The 21,680-nt window shown below is 53.6% G+C and overlaps 1 protein-coding gene across 2 annotated transcripts; it reads left to right on the top strand.

The window, feature by feature from the left end:
* Positions 1 to 736: 736 nt before the first annotated feature.
* On the top strand, positions 737 to 21,260 carry LOC137454157 (ectonucleoside triphosphate diphosphohydrolase 2-like). 2 transcript variants are annotated; one of them, XM_068164091.1, is made up of 9 exons: positions 737 to 890; positions 3,512 to 3,629; positions 8,172 to 8,322; positions 9,304 to 9,463; positions 10,329 to 10,556; positions 13,254 to 13,514; positions 15,738 to 15,833; positions 17,566 to 17,706; positions 18,917 to 21,260. In XM_068164091.1, the coding sequence occupies exons 1-9, from the start codon at positions 777 to 779 to the stop codon at positions 19,145 to 19,147; spliced, it is 1,500 nt and encodes a 499-aa protein (XP_068020192.1). In that variant the 5' UTR covers positions 737 to 776; the 3' UTR covers positions 19,148 to 21,260. The 2 variants fall into 2 exon arrangements, with proteins under 2 accessions (XP_068020192.1, XP_068020191.1); XM_068164090.1 differs by having other exon boundaries at positions 18,914 to 21,260.
* Positions 21,261 to 21,680: the final 420 nt, after the last annotated feature.

Here is a 21,680-nt window from a genome sequence, read left to right as displayed (position 1 = left end):
TGATGGTGACTCCACCACCTCCCCAGGCAGCACATCCCAATGGGCAATCACTCTCTCTGTGTAGAGCTTCTTCCTAACATCCAACCTAAACCTCCCCTGGTGCAGCCTGAGACTGTGTCCTCTTGTTCTGGTACAGGCTGCCTGGAATCTCCTACCCACGCAGAGACCAAACCAGCCAGGGCCTCCAGTGGGTGGAATTCCAAAGCTCCTGACGTTTTCCTGTCCCAGGTGCCACCTGAAAGTGCCCAAGGAGGCAGGAGCAGTCTGGAGGAAGCAGGCAGAGTGCCCACACTCTGCCTCAACCAGCTGAACTCGTGTTGGCAGGGAAACACCCCGGGTCCAGCCTGGAGCTCTCAGGTACGAAGCAAACCCAGCGCCCCGGAGCCTCCCCTGCTTCCGATCCTCGGCAGCTGGCGCTGCCTGGCGCAGAATACCAACGGGATGAGTTTCCCCCTGCTGCCTGCCTGCTCACTGCACAGCTGAGCGAGCCCCACATTTCTGCTTACCTCAAGCCCATCGCCCTGGGGCAGTTTCGAGGCTGCACCTTGGCGAAGGCAGCGCTGCCTGTGCTGCGTGGAAGGCAGCCCTGCCTGACACATCACAGCTTGGCCCACGCGCTGCCTGTGGTCCCTGTGGCTTGGGGCAGGGCTGAAGTCACAGCCTGGCCCCGGCTCCGCCTTCCTGCCCTCTTTGAAGGCTGGTTAAAAGCAGCCACAGTCAGCTCTCCCTTCCCCTGGCTTCCTCCTCTGGCTCCCGGCGCAAGGGGAAAGTGCTTCATGTCTTGGCGCGAGCTCCTTCCCCCCTGGCTGGTGATCCTGGCAGGCCTGACTGGCATCGTGCTGCTTTGTGTCTCCACTAAAGATGTGCCTCTCACCCCTCTTGGGACCAAGGTAAGGGCATCCAGAAGCAGCCCTACAGGCAGGGAGAAGGTCCTATGCTTGTTGTCCCGCTTGGCCACCCTTCGGTGGCCAAGCGGGACAACAAGCATAGGACCTTCTCCTTCTTCATGAGAGCTTTCTTCTTCTTCTTGAAGAGAACCTTCCTGTTGAGGAGAACCTTCCTGTCAGATGCAAGCTGAGCATCTGAGCTGCTGTGGTTCCTTGCTTTTGGCATTCATTGCTCTCCTGAGCAGCCCCAACCAACCAGCTGAGGAGGGGACTGGAACAGGATTGCGAAGGAGGGGTTGGCATCCTTCAACGTGCTGTAGCTTTTCCAGCCAAACCCTTTGGCTGGGCAGGGGCAACACAGGCTGGATGTGGTCCAGAGATGCTCACCACAGGCTGAGGAGAAAGCTCATGCTAGGAGGTAGTGTCAGTGGAGGGAAAGAGCTAAGCTCCTCTTGAAAGTCAGCCGAAATTTGGCTCTGAAGTGATGCTTCTGTCTTTAAAAAGCAAATTGTCTTCCATGCCTTCTCCTCTTCTGTCCTCTCTTGGCTTCAGCTGAGGAGCCCAACTTGCTCTGCACAGCAGGGTCAGACCTGCCTGGTGACTGGGGGGTTAAGTGCCCATCTGCTCTGCCTCTTGCAGCCACTGAGGTGAGGCGAGTGGCACGCCATGGTTGAATCAAACAGAAGTAGGTTAACCTCTGTGTTTAGAGACTCTACCCTGCCTCCACTTTCCTCTCAGACAGAATTGGAATTAAAATAACCCCTCAACCCTTACTGCTGCATGCTCTGTCCCTCCTTACTGCAGAGCTGGGGTAGAAATGTGGTGACCAGTTCTCCTCCCGTGTGCTCCCACCAGCAGCCTCTCATTTTGTGAAGGAGAGGGGAAAGAAATGCAGGTTTCTCCGCCAATACCATTCCCTTCTTCCTCTTCTGCAGCAGGCAACGTGTCCCTGAGAGAGAGATGAGCTGTCACTCATGTGGGAGGATGCCAGCAGGCTTGGGCAGGGAAGTTCCAGCTTCCTTCCGCCTTTCTGCTCCAGCTCCAGTCCCACCAGTTCCCAGCCCGGGTGCTGTGCTTGGTGCAGCTGGGAGCTCCCAGGAAGGCAGCAGGCAGCCAGAGTCACTCAGAGGCTGCAGCCAGGCTCTGGCTTGTGCTGAAATCCTTTTGACCTCTCAGGAGGCTTCTCCTCCCAGTCTGTCACAGCTACAGCACTACCACACACCTCCCACATCTCAGGAGCTTCTTTCCTATCTGTGTAGGAGAAGTTTGGGGTCATGCAATAGCAGGGAGAGCAGGAAACCCCAGGCTAGTACCCTAGGCTAGCACCAGGGCTATTTTGAGTGTGGGGATATCCAGAACAGCCACAGAGCTGTGCTGTAGGCCTCTCATTTCTTAACCCTCACACTTGAGGTGCAGCTCTGCAAGGCTTGGTCAGCAGCAAGTAGAGCAGAGGCTGGGCTGCAAAGAGATGGGGAAAGCCTTTGGCCTGACTGCTAGGTAGGTGGAGAACTGTCAGTGGGCAAGGTGTGGAGAAATCTCATGTTCACTGCTGCCATTTCTGCCAAGACAGGATCTGCATCTCTGTGGGGCTGCTGGACAATGATCCAGAGAAGGGCAACAAAGCTGGTGAAGGGTCTGGAGAAGAGGGCTGGGGAGGAGCAGCTGAGGGACTTGGGGTTCTTCAGCTGGAGAGAAGGAGGCTGAGGGGGATATTCTGGCTCTCTACAGCTGCCTGAAAGGAGCATGGAGTGAGGTGGGAGTTGGCCTCTTCTCCAAGGAACTAAGTGACAGGACAAAAAGGAATGGCCTCAGGTTGTACCAGGGAAGGTTTATGCTGGACATCAGAAGAAACTTCTTCACTGAAAGGGTTCTTAAACACTGCAACAGGCTCCTCAGGGAGGTGGTTGAATCCCCCTCCCTGGAGGGGTTTAAAAGATGTGTAGGTGTGGTGCTGAGGGCCATGGTTTAGCACCAGCCTCAGCAGAGTCACAGAATGGTTGGACTGATGATTTTAAAGGCCTTTCCCAACCAAACTGATTCTGTGTCTCTGTGCTGGCTGATCCCAGTGTGCTGCACCTCTGACAGGTCTGGCACACATCCAAGCAAAGCCAGCCTGTGTCACACCAGCTCTGCAGTGGAGCATCAAACAGATGTGGGAGACTTAGAAGTAGGAGCAAGCCACAGCCTTTGATTCCTGCACGGAGGCCTTAGCAAACTAATCAGTCCCAGTTTCAGTCCCAGAATTGGTCAAGAGCCTGCACAGTGCCATCCCTCACTGCTTTAGGACCTGTTTTTCCTGAGCTCCAGGTGGCTCAGCTCTCAGTGGCAGCTCTCTGCCTGGTTTCAGGAGCAGCTACAGAGCACGCTCCTGTAGGTCTGGGGTATTTCTGGCTGTCTCTCCACTCCTGCTGCTCCTCATGTATATTCAGAAATGCAGATGGCTCCTTGCAAATGCACATCAGCACCTGGCCTCACCCTTTTCTTTGAACATGCAAAGCCAGCTCAGAGAGTGCAGTCAGGCCCTTGGGTTCCCCACAAACACCTACGTGACGCTGAGTAGCCCTACAGTGCCAAGCAGCATGCACTCAGGGGTGCTCATCTAGAATGCTTTTGGGGTTTTCCAGTATGGCCTTGTTCTGGATGCTGGCCCATCCCACACCATCCTCTTCATCTACCAGTGGAGCACCACCAAGGCCAACAGGACTGGGGTGATCAGGGAATGCAGTTCCTGTGCTGTGCAAGGTAAGGTGCCTGGTGCATGCTTGGTGGTCTGTGGGACTGGTGTGGAATGGATGGGAACACAAAGATCTCTGGGCAGACCTAATAGCAGCCTTCCAGTACCTGAAGGGGGCTACAAGAAGGATGGAGAGAGACTGTTCCTAAAGACCTGCAGTGACAGGATGAGGGGCAATGGCTTTGATTCAATTCAATTCATAGATCATGGAATCATAGATCATAGAATCAATAAGGTTGGAGACCTCAGAGATCATCAAGTCCAACCTGTCCCCCAACACCTCCTGACAACTAAACCATGGCTCCAAGTGCCACATCCAATCCCCTCTTGAACAACTCCAGGGATGGTGACTCCACCACCTCCCTGGGCAGCACATTTCATTTCAATTCAATTCAATTCAATTCAATTCAATTCAATTCAATGCAATTCAATTCAATGCAATCCAATGCAATCCCATCCAATGCAATCCCATCCAATCCAATCCAATCCAATCCAATCCAATCCAATTCAATGACTTCTTCTTGGGGTGTCCTTGACAGCTGAAACATCCTCAATAAGTATGTGAAACGTGCTGCTAAACACTGTAGTCAGCTTTTGGCTCCAGCTTTTGGTCCAGACTAAACTGGCCCCATTGTAATGTTCAAACCCACACTCCTAGCTGGAAGACCCCTGCCTGAAACAAGCCTCTTGCCCTCTAAGCATGGAATGGAAGAGAAGCAGGAAGGATGTGGACCTGATGGAGAGGATCCCGAGGAGGGCCACAAAAATGATCAGGGGGTTGGAGCAGCTCTGCTGTGAGGACAGGCTGAGGGAGCTGGGGGTGTTCAGCCTGGAGAGGAGGAGGCTCTGGGGAGACCTTAGAGCAGCCTTCCAGTACCTGAAGGGGGCTACAGGAAGGGTGGGGAGAGACTGTTTACAAAGGCCTGCAGGGACAGGACAAGGAGCAATGGCTTCAATCTGGAGAAGAACAGATTTAGACTGGGTGTTAGGAACAAGTTCTTTACTATGAGGGCGGTGGAACACTGGCACAGGTTGCCCAGGGAGGCCCCATGCCTAGAGGTATGCAAGGTGAGGCTGAACAGGGCTCTGAGCAACCTGATCTAGTGGAGGATGTCCCTGTTGACTTTGGGGAGGTTGGACTGGATGACTTTTGGAGGTCCCTTCTGGCCCAGACTATTCTATGACTCTCTGATTCTATGACTCTGTGATTCTGTGACTCTGTGATTATATGATTCTGTGATTCTGTGACTCTGATTCTGATTCTATGATTATGTGATTCTGTGATTCTATGGCTCTCTGATTCTATGACTGTGATACTGTGATTCTGTGATTCTATGACTCTGTGACTGACTCTATGACTCTATGTGACTCTATGGCTCTGTGACTCTATGGCTCTGTGATTCTGTGGCTCTGTGATTCTCTGACTCTGTGACTCTGATTCTATGGCTCTGTGACTCTGTGACTCTATGACTGTGATTCTATGACTCTGTGATTCTGATTCTATGACTCTGTGATTCTATGGCTCTCTGATTCTATGACTGTGATACTGTGATTCTGTGACTCTATGGCTCTGTGACTCTGTGATTCTATGGCTCTGTGACTCTGTGATTCTATGGCTCTGTGATTCTATGGCTCTTTGGCTCTGTGATTCTATGGCTCTGTGATTCTATGACCGTGTGTCTGACTCTGTGATTCTATGCTTCTGTGATTGATTCTATGCTTCTAGGATGTGTGCATGCACCATTGTTGCAGTTCCCTTGGCTCCTGCATCACTTAGCTGTTAATTGACAGAATGGTGCCAGTGAAGCACAAGCTGCATCTCACCAGGGGTCTTCTGGACGTGGGCAGCAGAGCACTTGGCAGCAGCAGGTGGCAGGTGTTTGGCCTGCTGCAGGCAAGGCAGCTCACAGAGAGGATGGGGCTTGTTCTGATGTCCTCGTGGATCAGTAGCAGGGCCAAGGTTGCTGAGCTTCTCAGCCAGGCATGAGAGCCAACAGCAACAGAGACAAATCTGGCTGCATGGTGACTCCTGCTGACTGATTCTGGGCAGTAAGTGCTGTAGCTCCAGCACCACAGAGGTTCCAAGGCTCCAGTCCTCCATGTGGGGGCTGCCAGCACGAGTTCAGCATGGTCCTGGGTGTCACATTTTGGAAACTACTGGAGGCTTCTTTGCTGGTTTGAAGCAGTTTGGCCCTGCCAAAGCTGGAAGGATTTCACACATTAGTGCTTGGGGTTTCCCTTCCCTATCACTGAGTCTTGCTTTGATGTTGAAGCCTGATGGCAGCAGGATGCTGGGGGGGGGGGCAGGATTCTGTAGCAGTCTGCTGTGGGAGGGCAGCTGCCCAACAAGCAGAGAAGAGGGTTGGTGCCCCTGCAGACTGTAAGCAATGCAAACCACACACAGAAGATTCCCAGGATGGTAGGGGTTGGAAGAGCCCTCTGGGGATCCTCTAGTCCAACCCCACTGCTACAGCAGGGTCACTCAGAGTAAAACACACAGGAACAGGCCCAGGCAGGCTTTGATGGGGACTCCACCACCTCTCTGGGCAGCCTGTTCCAGTGCTCTGCCACCCTCTAAGTGAAGATATTTTCATTTTGTTTATGTGGAGCCTCCTGTGTTGCAGATTGTGGCCAATGCCTCCTGTCCTGTCACTGGACACCCCTGGGAAGAGTCTGGCTCCATCCTCCTGACACACAGCCTTTAGATATTGATCAGCATTCATGAGATCCCCCCTCAGTCTCCTCTTCTCCAGGCTAACCAGCCCCAGCTCTCAGCCTTTCTTGGTGAGGTAGATGTTCTGTCATCATCTTGGGGACCTTGTGTGTGTCACAGAATTGCCAGGGTTGGAAGGGACCCTAAGGATCATCCAGTTCCAACCCCACTGCCATAGGCTGGGACACTTTCCACTAGATCAGGTTGCTCAGAGCCAGATCCAGAATGGCCTTAAAAACCTCCAGGGATGAGGCTTCCACCACCTCCCTGGGCAACCTGTGCCAGGCTCTCACCACCCTCATGGGGAAGAACTTCTTCCTAATGCCTAATCTAAATCTCTCCTCCTCTAGCTTGGATCTATTCCCCCCCTCCTCCACCCAGTCCTATCGCTACCTGCCACCCTAAGAAGTCCCTCAGCAGCTTTCTGTAGCCCCTCTTCAGATACTGGAAGTCAAGGTGTCCCTTGACTTCTGCCATGTTCACTGCCTTGGCTAAAAATAGCAGCTCTAGCTTGGTGCAGCAGCTTGGCAGCAGCAGCAGTGAGGGGTCCAGGAAGTTCTCTTGCTCAGCTGAGAGAAGAAGTCCTCTGTCTGCATGGCTCAGCAGCCAGACCCATGGAGCAGCTGCAGGCAAACTGCAGCTCAGCCCTGCACAGGGCTTGGGAGGGCAAAGCATGTGGTGAGGGAGTCATGCAGCCAGGAAGATGAGTGGGCCAGAGGATGGGGAAGTGAGGTTCTGCTGGGTAGCTCAAACCCAGCACTTCACACCCCACTGAGCCCTGCTGGAAAGAGGATGACTCAAAGCTTGCATGCAGCTTCCCCTGGAGCAGAGTTGCAGGTGGGGGGCTCGGAAGCCAGCCCTGCCAACACAGGAGGAAGTGGGTGGAAGAGGGAGGTGACACATCAGTCTCATCTCTGTCTGCATGGCAGCGTGGACTTCATCTGTGAGAGTGGCTAAAGCCACATTTCCTCCTCTGTGGGCTGAGACAGCCCCAGCTGTTGCAGCAGACAGTGTGTGCTAGGTATGGGATGTCTCAGCAGCAGAGCTAAGGTTCTCTTAGTGCAGTTTGGGACTTCCATGCAGATGACTTGTGCTCCCAGTACCATATTTTGGTACAAGAGCTGCCTGGGGGAAGCATAGCCAGCAGGTCAAGGGAGGTGATTCTCCCCCTCTGCTCAGACCACACCTGGAGCTCTGGGTCCAATTCTGGAGCCTCTGTTCCAGAAAGGATCTGGAGGTGCTGGAAGGTGTCCAGAGAAGGGCCACGAGGAGGAGCAGAGGGCTGGAGCTGCTCTGCTGTGAGGACAGACTGAGAGAGTTGGGGTTGTTCAGTCTGGAGAGGAGAAGGCTCTGAGGAAACCTAATTGTGACCTTCCAGTATCTGAAGGGGGCTACAAGAAAGCTGGGGAGGGGCTTTTGAGGGTCCCTCCCCAGGGAGGGGATAGGACTGGGGGGGATGGAGCAGAACTGGAAATGGGGAGATTGAGATTGGATGTGAGGAAGAAGTTGTTCCCCATGAGGGTGGTGAGAGCCTGGCACAGGTTGCCCAGGGAGGTAGTGGAAGCCTCCTGCCTGGAGGTGTTTGCAGCCAGGCTGGATGTGGCTGTGAGCAACCTGCTGTAGTGTGAGGTGTCCCTGCCCATGGCAGGGGGGTTGGAACTGGCTGATCCTTGAGGTCCCTTCCAACTCTGGCAATTCTATGATTCCAAGTCCTTCCTTCTGCCTGTGACAGGTCCTGTCATTAACCATGCCCTAGGACAGCAACCTCTGGGTAACAACTCTCACACCTCTCTCATACCTCTCCTTAGAAAGATTAATTCCTTCTTCTGGTCCTCAGGTCTAGGACTCTCCAGCTACTCAGATTCTCCTCAGAAAGCAGGGAAGAGCTTGGAGCCATGCTTGAAGTGGGCCCAGAAGGAGATCCCAGCAGAGCAGCACAGCCAAACCCCCCTCTACCTGGGAGCAACCACCAGCATGAGGGAGCTGAAGTGAGTGAACATTGCAGCCCCCCAGCCAGAGATCAGCCCTTGTCACCCAGACCATCCTGTAAATGCACCTAACCCTTTCTGCTCTGTACTGGGTTCCATCCCTAACCTGCTGGTGAGGTGCTGATGTACTCAAGGGGAGCACAGCATGGCTGTGTCTCCATCCTGTTCCCCCAAGCAGCCATGAAGGTGACAGCCTTGCTGCTGCTACCAGTCTGTCTAAAGTCTCCTTCACAATCAAGGCTTCACAGTGAGTGCCTGGGGAAAGGTCTGGCAGCTAAAGGGCTTTCAGTTTATCTGACAACCCACAGGGGCTTGCAGAGGGGCTTCTTGTTAACAGGGTGGGAATGGTGGTGGGAAGATCATAGAATGCTCTGGGTTGGCAAGGACCTTTAAAGGTCACCTAGTCCACCCCTCTTCAGTGAACAGAGACATCTTTGACTAGACAAGGTTGCTCAAAGCTCTGTCCAACCTGACCTGGAATGTGTGCAGAGGGGGAAGATCCAGCTTAGCATGCACACTTTTGGGGACCCTGTTCTCAGTCACCTCATTAATGGGACCTTTATCTCCTTTTAGATGCTGGGTTAAAGAAAGGTCTGGACAGGACCACATCAGTGGGGCAAGGCCAAAGGATTCCCTTAGTGGCAGAGGGTATTAAACTCCCAGGTTCTTGAATGGTGGCACAATTTCTCAGATCATCCCTCTGCTGTTCTTGGCCCCAGTGCCATGCAAGGGGAGAGAGAAGTAGCAGCAGGAGTGGGACCTTGTGTCTCTGCACTACTACCCAAAATGAGGAGCAGAGCAGAAGTCCTGCAGCTGTGCCCCCACTGCAAGCTGCTTCTGGCAGGGCCATGCAACCATAAATGTGGGGTGTCCCTGCCTATGGCAGAGGGGTTGGAACTAGATGATCCTTGTGGTCCCTTCCAACCCTGACTGATACTATGATACTATGATAAATGTGCCTTCTTTTTCTCTTCTGTTCAGCCTCACCCATCCCATCCTCTCTGACACTGCCCTTGCAGACCTCACTGTGGCCCTGAAGTCATCCCCCTTTGACTTTCAGGGGGCACAAATTCTGCCCAGTCCAAACAAGGAAGCATTCAATTGGGTTGCTGTTAACTATGTCCTGCAGAATTTCTTCAAGGTAAGGAACAATCCTGCCTGGAGAGCACAGCCCTGAGCAACTCCTGTTAGCAACATAGGGATCATCAAAGTCCTGTACTTTAAACACTGCTTAGGCACAGCTCTCACTGCCTGCCAGAGGAGAAGGTTATATCCAACACCTGATGGTGGGGGGCATAGTCTGAGATGGTTATAGCTAGGCTGAAGGACAAGATCTCTCACGTGGCCTTTCACAGACCTGTTCATGAAGTTGCCATAACAGATGTGAGGCTTTCTGGACATCCAGGATGCTCACATCAGAATCCCATCGTGGTGGAGGTTGGAAGGAACCTTTGGAGATATCCAGTCCAACCCCCTGCTAAAGCCACAGCAGCTTGCCCAGGATCACAGTGGCCAGGTGGGGTTGGAAGCTCTCCAGAGAAGGAGGCTTCACAACCTCTCTGGGCAGCCTGCTCCAGGCCTCCAGCACCTTCACAACAAAGAAGTTTCTTCTTTGCTTCAGATGGAACCTCATGCATTCCAGTTTGTGCCCCTTGCCCTGTCCCTGGGCATCACTGACAAGAGCCTGGCCCCATCCTCTTGCCCCCCACCTTTTAGCTCTTGCTGAGCCGTGCTCAGCTCCCCTCTGGGGCTGCTCTTCTCCAGGCTCAACACCCCCAGGGCTCTCAGCCTCGCTGGTCTCTCTCCGTGCAGATGGCAATGTCTGTACAATGGCTCTTCTGTCCCCTCCAAAGCCATAGTTCAGCATCCTTGTGTCCTGTGGGCAAAAGAAAAGTGTTAGGCTGTAGCAGAAAGCTGCTTTCTCTCTGTGTGCACTCATGCTTGCATCTGACTGTAACCCAGGTGCAGGTCTTGAGAAGTGACCTCTCTGGTTCTCTTTGGATCAGTACGACTGGCGAGGACAGTTGGTCCCCTCTGGGAAGGGGATGGCAGGAGTCCTGTCTGTGGGAGGAACCTCAACACAGCTCACTTACAAGGTGGAAGAAGAGAGCCAGGCACCAGAAGATGGAGTGAGGCTGCAGCTGTACGGGCAGACACACAAGGTGTACACTCACCACTGCCCCTGCCACGGCACGGACCAGCTCCGCAGCAGGCTGCTCGCCACACTCATCCAGGTGAGTGCCAGCCACAGGACATTTGCAAGGTTCCTAGATACACAGAATGGTTTAGGTAGGGAGAGACCCACAGATCATCCAGTTCCAACCCCCCTGCCATGGACAAGGACACCTCACACTAGACCAGGTTGCTCAAGGCCTCATCCAACCTGGCTGTGAGCACTTCCAGGAAGAGAGCATCCATGACCTCCTTGGGCAAGCTGTTCCAGGATCTCACCACCCTCACTGGGGAGCAGGGAGCTGGGGCAATTTCTGTAGTTCCTCCCTCTAAAATACATTCAGTTTGTCCTAGGATCTTCACCTGGTCCTAGCTTCACAGCCACATGATTTTGGACACTAGATCCAGGGGCTCAGATGTCAGCATGCCTGTGCTGGAGTGCACCCAGGGGTTTGCTAAGGGAGTGGGAAAAGGTTTTCAGCTTCACCACAGGCTTGGTGTGGGAAAACCTGCTCAGCATGCAGCTGCAGGCTGTCCTATCCCTGCTGGCTCTGTGGAGCCCCACAGCTTCTCTCTCAAGCAGACACTGGTGAGATGTGGATAAAGAAAGCCCACCACAGGCATTGGTGGGAAGCCCAAGGACTGTGTTCCTGGATCCAGCATCACTAAGTGACATTGCTCAACCTGTAGGCTTCTAATGGGCAAAATGGCAACCCCTGGCTTTAACAGAGGAGGGATGATACATCTAAGAAAGCTCAGGGCACTGTGAACATGCTCTCCATGCCTGCATCAATGCTCTCCAAGAGACACACAAGCACCATTGAAGGGCTTCCTACTTGCAGGCTCTGTTTGGCTCCTTACTGCATACACATGCACAAAATTGCTGTCCAGAGGTGCTAAGATCACCTTCAGGGTGAAGGGAGACAAAAGCTTTCCTTGGCTCCTCCATCCCAGCAGGGGAGCCAAAAGAGCAGCACCTGGGAATCAGCTGGGACCTTCCCCCTGGGGTATTTGCTTTGCTGACTGCAGTGGTGAAGCCTCTTGAAAAGCACATCCTCAATGCTTCCTTTGAAAGCAGGCAGGTGCTCTGCTTCTGCCACATTTGCTTTCACTTGGAGGGGGGCAGGATCTGAGGCAAACTCAGGAATCATTTTAAGTCTCCACCAGAAGTGATTTGTTTGTTTTCAGAAATAAACTACTCTCTCTAGCATGGGCAGCAGGTGGAGGGAGGGGATTCTGCCCCTCTGCTCTGCTGAGAGCCCCCCTGCATTGCTGGGGCCAGCTCTTGAGATCCCAGCACAAGAAGGACACAGAACTGGCAGAGCAGATCCAGAGGAGGCCACAGCAATGATGCAAGGGCTGGAAGCCCTCTGCTGTGGATAGAATAGAATTGAATTAACCAGGTTGGAAAAGACCTTTGAGATCATCAAGTCCAACCTATCACCCAACACCATCTGATCAACTAAACTAAGTGTCCCATCCAGTCTCTTGTGTGGGGACAGGCTGGGAGAGTTGGGGCTGCTCAGCCTGGAGAAGAGAAGGCTCCAGGGAGCAGCCTTCCAGTACCTGAAGGGGTGCACAGGGGAGCTGGAGAGGGACTTGTTACAGAGGCAGGGAGTGGCAGGACAAGGGACAATGGCTTCAAAGTAGAAGAAGCTGGATTGAGATCAGACATTAGGAAGAAATCCTTGCCCATGACAGGGGTGAGGCACTGGCACAGGTTACCCAGAGAAGCTGTGGAAGCCTTGTCCCTGGAAGTGTGCAAGGCCAGGCTGGATGAGACCTGGATGGACTTGGTCTAGTGTGAGGTGTCCCTGCCCATGGCATGGGGCTGGGAACTGGATGATTTTTAAGGTCCCCTCCAACCCAAACCATTCTGTGATTCCATTTGAGACCTGAATTTCCCACATGGAGACCCAGTTCACCCCAGTTATGTTGGGGGATTTCTACAGATAAGAAACTGATCCCTGATGGGTTTAGCCATTGTTAAGGCAGCCTCTTTCTTCCAACTACAGTGAGTACAGGATGCCTTGGAATTCTATCTCTGGCCTCAGGGAGAGCAGGGAGGGCTGGAGCCCCTCAGCCTCCCACAGCAGGTCCAGTCACTGCAGCTTGTCCTGAGCTGGGGAGGAACTGGGATCCTGCTGGAACAGTCTGGGCCTTGCAGTTCCCTGGCTGAGATAAGTTTTGGCAAAGCTTTTGCAGCCTGCCCCTGTGGTCACAACATTGTGGGGCCAGAGGAAAACTCCTTCACTGCTAGATTTTTGTATCACACAGTATCACTAAGGTTGGAAGAGACCTCAAAGAGTCCAACCTGTCACCACAGAGCTCATGACTAGACCATGGCTCCAAGTGCCACATCCAATCCCCTCTTAAACCCCTCCAGGGATGGGGACTCCACCACCTCCCTGGGCAGCACATCCCAATGATAAATGACTCTCTCAGGGAAGAACTTTCTCCTCACCTCCAGCCTAAACTTCCCCTGGCACAGCTTGAGACTGTGTCCTCTTGTTCTGGTGCTACTTGCCTGGGAGAAGAGACCAACCCCCACCTGGCTACAACCTCCCTTCAGGGAGTTGGAGAGAGCAATGAGGTCTCCCCTGAGCCTCCTCTTCTCCAGGCTAAGCAACCCCAGCTCCCTCAGCCTCTCCTCCCAGGGCTGTGCTCCAGACCCCTCCCCAGCTTTGTTGCCCCTGTGAAACCCTGGGATGCAAGCCACATCTCCTGCTGCCTCTGGCCTTGTTTTATTCTGCCTCCAGGATCAGAGAAGTGCTCAGACTGTGTGGAACCCTTGCTGGCCCCTCACCTACTCCCAGGAGGTGCAGTGGCAGTCCGTGCAGGCAGGACCCTGTGCTGCCGGGGGTGACACAAGGCACAGCCCTGGCCCTGAGGAGGTCTTCAACATCAGCGGCTCCAGCAACGCCACTGCCTGCGTGGGGCTAGTGCAAGGCCTGCTCAACTCTTCCTCCTCCTGCAGCTTCCTCATGCATTCCCCCAGCAAGCCCAGGACCAGGTTTCTGGTAAGTTCTCGTTTCCACTGGGGCAGGCAGCTGGTGTGGAGAACACGTGCAATGGGACCAGTTTGAGCACTGCTGAATAGAGAGGCAGCAGCCACACCGTGCCCTCTGCCAGCCAGGGGGCACTGCCCTGGCTAATGCTGCTCACATGCACTCCTGTCCTCTGCCCAGCACTGGCACACAGGTGCTCAAATGTGGACCAGGGCATCCCACCAATGCCTGGGGTGGGCTTTCTTCATCCCCAGCTCAACAATGTCTGCTTGAGAGAGGAATAGCAGGGATAGGACAGCCTTGTCCTGTCACTCCCTGCCTTTGTGACAAGTCCCTCTCCAGCTCCCCTGTGCACCCCTTCAGGTTGCTGCTCCCTGGAGCCTTCTCTTCTCCAGGCTGAGCAGCCCCAACTCTCCCAGCCTGTCCCCACACAAGAGACTGGATGGGACACTTAGTTTAGTTGATCAGATGGTGTTGGGTGATAGGTTGGACTTGATGATCTCAAAGGTCTTTTCCAACCTGGTTAATTCAATTCTATTCTATCCACAGCAGAGGGCTTCCAGCCCTTGCATCATTGCTGTGGCCTCCTCTGGATCTGCTCTGCCAGTTCTGTGTCCTTCTTGTGCTGGGATCTCAAGAGCTGGCCCCAGCAATGCAGGGGGGCTCTCAGCAGAGCAGAGGGGCAGAATCCCCTCCCTCCACCTGCTGCCCATGCTAGAGAGAGTAGTTTATTTCTGAAAACAAACAAATCACTTCTGGTGGAGACTTAAAATGGTTCCTGAGTTAGCCTCAGATCCTGTCCCCCTCCAAGTGAAAGCAAATGTGGCAGAAGCAAAGCACCTGCCTGCTTTCAAAGGAAGCATTGAGGATGTGCTTTTCAAGAGGCTTCACCACTGCAGTCAGCAAAGCAAATACCCCAGGGGGAAGGTCCCAGCTGATTCCCAGGTGCTGCTCTTTTGGCTCCCCTGCTGGGCTGGAGGAGCCATTCAGAGGGGCCAAGGAAAGCTTTTGTCTCCCTTCACCCTGAAGGTGATCTTAGCACCTCTGGACAGCAATTTTGTGCATGTGTATGCAGTAAGGAGCCAAACAGAGCCTGCAAGCAGGAAGCCCTTCCATGGTGCTTGTGTGTCTCTTGGAGAGCATTGATGCAGGCATGCAGAGCATGTTCACAGTGCCCTGAGCTTTCTTACATATATCAACCCTCCTCTGTTAAAGCCAGGGGTTGTCATTTTGCCCATTAGAAGCCTACAGCTTGAGCAATGTCACTTGGTGATGCTGGATCCAGGAACACAGTCCTTGGGCTTCCCACCAATGCCTGTGGTGGGCTTTCTTCATCCACATCTCACCAGTGTCTGCTTGAGAGAGAAGCTGTGGGGCTCCACAGAGCCAGCAGGGATAGGACAGCCTGCAGCTGCATGCTGAGCAGGTTTTCCCACACCAAGTCTGTGGTGAAGCTGAAAACCTTTTCCCACTCCCTTAGCAAACCCCTGGGCACACTCCAGCACAGGCATGCTGACATCTGAGCCCCTGGATCTAGTGTCCCAAATCATGTGGCTGTGAAGCTAGGACCAGGTGAAGATCCTAGGACAAACTGGATGTATTTTAGAGGGAGGAACTGCAGAAATTCCCCCAGCTCCCTGCTGCCAAGGCCTCCAAGGAGATTAGGATTAGTCTACTCACCCAGGCAGGGCCAGGAAGGCTGCTGCATGCAAGGTAACAGTCCAGAGCAATCAGAACTTGGAATAGTACCGTAGTATCAGTCAGGGTTGGAAGGGACCACAAGGATCAGCCAGTTCCAACCCCCCTGCCATGGGCAGGGACACCCCACACTAGATCAGCCTGGCCAAAGCCTCAGCCAGCCTGGCCTTAAACACCTCCAGGGACAGGGCCCCAACCACCTCCCTGGACAACCCATTCCAGGGCTTCACCACTCTCATGGGGAAGAACTTCCTCCTCCCCTCCAGCCTCAATCTCCCCACCTCCAGCTTCACTCCATTCCTCCTAGTCCTATCACTACCTGAGGTAGAAACAGTCCTGTTGCCATCTCCAGACAAGAACAGATCTGCTTGTCTTCCTTGCACCCACCAGAGCTGTAACCACCCCCACAGGCACACAGCAAGGACCCCCTGGCAATGAACCCACAGCTGCTGCCCCTTGCTTTCCCATGGGCTCTGTAGGCACCCAGGGGAGGCAGAGCACAGTCCAGCCTGATGATTCTTGCTGCTGCTGTTGTAGGTGATTTCTGAGGCCATGGACTTCATGAGAGAAACTGGCCCTTCCCCTGACCTGGGACAGGCAGTCGACAGGCTTTGTGGGATGTCCATCAAAGAGGTAACTGTGGAATAATTTGGTGTGCACAGAGAGTGGGGAACAAGGCAAAGTCTGGGCTCAGACAGAGAGCCATAATTGGCTGGCTCCCTCAGGGATAAACTTGGATTTGCCTGGGTTTGGGGATTTGGTTTTACTGGAAGGAAACAGACTCCACTTCTTTTCCTTCAGCTGCTGCTGGTAGCAACTGGCCTCAACTGAATGTTAAGCCCTAAGTACCTTTCACTGCCTAGGAAGGAGCAAACAGGAAGGCTGTCCACTCATTCTGTAAATCACCTTGCTCTTCCTCCCCTCCTTAAGTGCAAGGAACACATCTGCTTAGGCTCTAGGGGCTTTCCCAATTCACCTGGGCACACAGAGACCAAGCCAGGGGGAACCTCTAAGTTCTTTTCCCTCATTTGGGAGCTGATGAGGTCACCCTCATCTGCACCTACCCTGACCATCCACAACAGCATTCAAAGAGGACAACTTCAACAGGGTTTGCTAATGGGGTAGCAAAGCTCATAAGCAGCTCCCCAAAGCTTTCTCTTCTGGAGAGAAGATCTTGGTGATGTCCCTGTTGAGAGAAAGGCTGCATCATGAGCTCAACTTAGAGAGCAGCTTTAGGAGGCCTGACTGCCAGTCCTGCTGCTCCTGGATCTGCCTGGGACTTAACAAGATGGGAACAAAGGCATTCAGAGATGACACTGGTTCCTAGACCACAGTCCAGGGGGAGCAGGAAACAGGGATTCAGTCTGCACAGGACACAAATCCCTCCTCCAGCCCCACTGCCAGTCCCAGAGCAGGAAAGGAGATGTCACAGCAAGCCTGCTGTTCAGCTACTGATTTGATACCAGAGACCTAACACAATTCAGCCCTTGTTGAGGAGGCTGACTCTGAAGCAGCTACCATTGCATGAAGGCAAGATGTTGCACTTCTCCTCAGAAGAGCTGATATTTAGTATCCTTCAGCAGTGACATTCTGGAGAAACAAGGCCTTGATCATCCAGTTCCAATCCCCCTGCCATGGGCAGGGACACCTCCCACTACAGCAGGCTGCTCAAGGCCTCATCCAACTTCCCTCCACCACCTCCCTGGGCAACCTGTGCCAGGGTCTCCCCACCTCACTGGGAAGACTTTCTTCCTCACCTCCTGTGTCAATCTCCCCTCTCCCAGCCCAAAGCCATTGTTCCTCACCCTGGCACTCCCAGCCCTTGTCCAAAGTCCCTCCCCAGCCCCTTCAGGTACTGGGAGGCTGCTCTGAGGTCTCCCTGGAGCCTTCTCTTCTCCAGGCTGAACAGCCACAACTCTCCCAGTCTGGCCCCACAGGGGAGGTTCTGCAGCCCTCTGATCATCTTTGTGGCCTCCTCTGGAGCCTCTCCATCAGCTCCAGGTCCTTCTTGTGCTGGGGGCCCCAGAGCTGGAGGCAGTGCTGCAGGTGGGGTCTGAGCAGAGCAGAGCAGAGGGGCAGAATCCCCTCCCTGTGCTGCTGCTCTCCCTGCTCTGGCTGCAGCTCAGCACTCAGCTGGCTCTGGGCTGCCAGGGACCACTGCTGGCTCCTGGGGAGTTTGTCACCAACTGACACCCCCAAGGCCTTCTCCTCAGGGCTGCTCTGGAGCCATTCTCTGTCCAGCCTGGATCTGCCAGAGATTGGAGTGTGTTGGGATTGCCCCAGCACAGCCTGGCAAAGTTTTCTCAGTTACCATTCCCAGCAACATATTTACTCCTTTTCTTTCTTCCCCATATTCCTTTGGCAGTGGCACCAGCTGGCTAGGGAGTCCCAGAGAAGCCTGGATTCACTTGCTGACTACTGCCTCACCTCTGCCTTCATCTTTCAACTCAGTACAAAGGGCTACACCTTGGACTTGGATGGGTCTGTCTGGACTGCATTCCAGAAGGTCAGTTAGCCACAGTGTGGTATTTCCAGCTACAAAGGAGAGCTGGTTTCACACCAGCCAGCCTGTCCCCACTCCTACAAGCCTTAATCAGCTGAGTTTCTCCAGCAAGCTGCTCTTGCAAAATAAATTCACAATCATGATGAGGAAGCAAACCCAGTGTCAGGGAGCTAGAGACAGCACTTTCCCCCCCTGCAGTCCAAATGGGTGAAAACTCTGAGCTGGAACAACCTCACCTGTAAGTGTCTACACCCAGGATTGCTTGGTCACCACTTCATGCTAAGGGCAAACTGCTGATAATATTCCCTAAGCTGAAAGATGCTGCCCAACCTCTTTCCAATCACCCTCATCCTGGTGAGGGTCTGAAATAGCTTCAGGATCTGGAGCCTCTAAGGGAAGGAGGACTTGGTTCAGGTCCTCCCCTTCACAAAAGAAGGGAAAGCCTGTTCCTAGGGAAGGAGGACTTGCTTCAGGTCTTCCCCTTCACAAAAGGAAGGAAAGCCTGTTCCCAGGGCAGGAGGACTTGGTTCAGGTCTTCCCCTTCACAAAAGAAGGCAAAGCCTGTTCCCAGGGAAGGAGGACTTGGTTCAGGTCTTCCCCTTCATAAAAGAAAGGAAAGGCTGTTCCCAGGGAAGGAGGACTTGGTTCAGGTCCTCCCCTTCACAAAAGAAAGGAAAGCCTGTTCCCTGGCTTCTCATCACCCCAGCAAAGGCATAGTGCCACTGAGCAGGGCCATGGCAGCAGGTTGGTCAGCCACGTGGTGGCCATCAGATCCAGGCAAGATAATGAGGCAGGTCCAAGGTCCAGCCAGGGAGCTCAGCCTGGAAAGCCAGAGACAAGCAACCTACAACATAGGGCTGAGGTTCAAACAGGCAGCAGGGCCAGAGATAGAACTGCTCACAATGGAGAGCTGGGAAAACCAGGCAGTAAGCAAGAGAAGGAGCAGCACACACCCACAGCTCAGGAGAAAGGTAGCTGCCCAGGTCAGAGCTTAAATAGAGTTCCCAGGCCCATGGACAGAAGAGTGGGAAGAAGTGCCAGGTGAGATTGGTCAGGGTAATGGAGGCCTATTAGTGTCCTCAGGGGACTGGGAGTGGGAGAGTTCTTCATTTCAAACCTAACCTGGGATCAGCCTCCAATCAAGTACACAGAAACACAGCCGAGGTGCAGGCTGCCTCCCCTCCTGACCTCTGCTTCCTTTCTGTTTCAGCAGATGGGTGACACATCATCTGGCTGGACACTTGGGTACCTGCTGAGTGTGAGCAGCAGCACCCCTCAGGACAGCCCAAGCTTCCTCAAGGGGATTGACTCAGGAGTTTGGTCTCTGCTCCTCATCCTCTTCGTCGTGCTGCTCACCGGCTCCTTCATGCGCATCTCCTACCGAGTGATGGTGAAGGAGAGCAGCTTCAGCAACAGGACCAGCAGTGTTTTTGCTGACCACTGACAGCCACCCTGGGGCTCTTGCCAGAGGGCAGTTACTGAACTGAACACAGAACTCAGGCAGGTCTAAGTCACTGGAGGATGAAAGTGATTTTCCCGCAGGGCTGCCAAAGCCTCCGAGCCCTGTTTCCCATGACTGGCACCTGCACTGCTCTGCCTTGAGACAAGAGGTCCTGCTCTGCAGGAAGCCTGTGATTCCCTGGGGATGGCAAGCTCCTTGTTCTCCAGATGAGAGCAGCCTGCACAGATCCTGCTCAGGCTGCAGCTGAGGTTCCTCATGTCAACCTAATGAAAAGGTGCCTCTGATCAGGCAGGCCCTGAGCTGTTGGAAGTGAATATTGGGCAGTGCTGTTCACCAGGAGAGCTGGTGCCCAAAGGAGGAGCTCTGTCCTCCCCTGTGCCCATGTGAGAGAAGGTACATGCAGCATTGCCACTAGTGAAGATTGGAACAGCATTCAACAGCCAAGTTGCTTCCATGTTCTAGGGAAAAAGCAGAGGTTTTCTGCCTGCTGCTGCTGATCTGTCTGTCCATGTCCCCCTGCCCATGCATCCCTTCCAGCCAGTGCTCCTGGAGCCCTCAAAAGCAAGGCTTGGTCCCTGCAAGATGTGGAGAGCATCCAAGGAGAAACCAAGGACACAGCCACACAGCTGAGTTCCTGTCCCTCAGCTAACTCATGGCAACTCAGGGGTAAAACTATCAAAGGCAACTCTTTAACCAGGACTTAATAACACATTTTATGTCCCACCTGCCAAAGCAAGGTGTGTGCTGGGCTGAGCTTCACCACTTTGCTCAGTTGCACTGAGCTGCCTGTCTCCTTGGCTCTGAAGATGAAGCCATCTCAGCTAACATTGTCCTTTAGACAAGAGCAGAGCCAGGAACAGGAGCTTTCTAATTGCCAGCCCCATGGCTTTACAGAGTCACAGACAGTTAGGGGCTGGAAGGGACCTCCAAAGCTCAGCCAGTCCAACCCCCTGCCAGAGCAGGAGCACCCAGAGCAGCTCACACAGGAACACAGCCAGGAGGGTTTGGAACATCTCCAGAGAGGGAGACTCCACAACCCCCCTGGGCAGCCTGCTCCAGGGCTCTGGCACCCTCACAGTGACAAAATTCTTCCTCCTGTTTCCATGGCACTTCCTCTGCCTCAGCTCCCACCACTGCCCCTTGTGCTGGCATTGGGCATCCCCCAGCAGAGCCTGGCTCCAGCCTCTGGGCACTCACCCTGCACAGCTTTATCACCAGCAGTGAGGTCACCCTCAGGCTCCTGCTCTCCAAGCTCCAGAGCCCTCAGCTCCCTCAGGCTCTGCTCATGAGGAAGATGCTCCACTCCCTTAATTAATTTTGTAGCTCTGTGCTGGACTCTCTCAAGCAGTTCCCTTTCCCTCTTGACCTGAGGGGCCCAGAACTGGACACAATATTCCAGCTGTGGCCTCAGCAGGGCAGAGTAGAGGGGGAGGAGAACCTCTTTGCCCTACTGGTCACAGCCCTTCTAATCCAGCCCAGAATGGCATTGACCTTCCTGGCCACGAGCACACTTTCCTATTCGCCTGTGACCAGAGTTACTTTATAGTCCAACACTCAGGATTCCACTGGGACTTGGCAATGGCTCCAGCTCCTTTGCTCTGCTTGTCTGAAAGATGAGCTGCTGTACAAGTTCTCTGTGCTGATGTGAAGGGATGGATCCAGACAAACCCTGGCCCTTGACTAGCAGCACTGAGAGCTCCCTTCTCGGATTTCTTCAGAGGATTAACCGAGGAGGCTGTTAAAAGCCCAAGGGCCAAGCGCCTGCAGCTCATCTCAGGCCACTTGAAACAGACATGGAAATGCTCACAGATGCAGGGCTGTGCCTTGCAGGGCTCTTTTAAAAGCTACCAGGGCACCCAAATCCTTGCAAAGCTGACTTTTTAATCCCTTGTGGTCCCAACAACTCAGATGTAGGGCACAGCTCCTCCCCACAAGATCGGAGCAGTCATGAATGTCTCAGGCTAATGAATGAAGGTTTTGGAACCTGTCACTCAGGTTGGGAGGGGTGTGGAAATAGATGTCAACAAGCTTCATATTCATCTCTTTGAGCTGCACATTAGAGATTTGTAATTGTATCATGTTATTAAAGAGCTTTTCATGGACTGTCTGTGTTACCCTTGGCAGGAGATGAAAGCAGGGGGCTTGTGGTGGCTGCAGAGTGTTCCAGTGAGGAGGATGGGGGATGCTGACCTCACCTCTGCTTACTCAGGAGCTGGTTGGGATGTGTGTGTTTCTGGGGGGTACACACAACAAAAAACCAACCTAAAGGCACTTTCTTCCCAGTGGCAGGCAGGCAAAAAATGGCTGCAGATGATCTGGCTGCTGGTGCTTAGTTGATGAGAGATGTGTCTAGCTCTTTGATGTGTTCTTTGCTCAAACCACCTGAAAGAGGTAGGAGGGATTCAGGCAAGCCTCCAGAACAAATACCTTGTAAACAGGAGGTTATCAAGGAGTCAGTGACAGCAGGGAAATTCCTGAGCCTTCATTCCTCCTGCAGCTGGAAATAAAGTCTTCA

This window comes from Melanerpes formicivorus, unplaced genomic scaffold (assembly GCF_026170545.1).
Source record: "Melanerpes formicivorus ecotype bairdi unplaced genomic scaffold, bMelFor1.0.p_v2 SCAF_77, whole genome shotgun sequence".
NCBI classification, from domain to species: domain Eukaryota; kingdom Metazoa; phylum Chordata; class Aves; order Piciformes; family Picidae; genus Melanerpes; species Melanerpes formicivorus.
The sequence above is the reverse complement of the archived record's forward strand: the minus strand, read 5'-3'. Positions and strand labels throughout refer to the sequence as shown.

Coding starts and splice junctions, on each gene's coding strand:
- LOC137454157 (XM_068164090.1), top strand. CDS start 777: ATGTCTTGGCGCGAGCTCCTTCCCCCCTGGCTGGTGATCCTGGCAGGC. Junction 891..3,511: donor TCACCCCTCTTGGGACCAAG/GTAAGGGCATCC, acceptor GGGGTTTTCCAG/TATGGCCTTGTTCTGGATGC. Junction 15,834..17,565: donor GTGGGATGTCCATCAAAGAG/GTAACTGTGGAA, acceptor TTCCTTTGGCAG/TGGCACCAGCTGGCTAGGGA.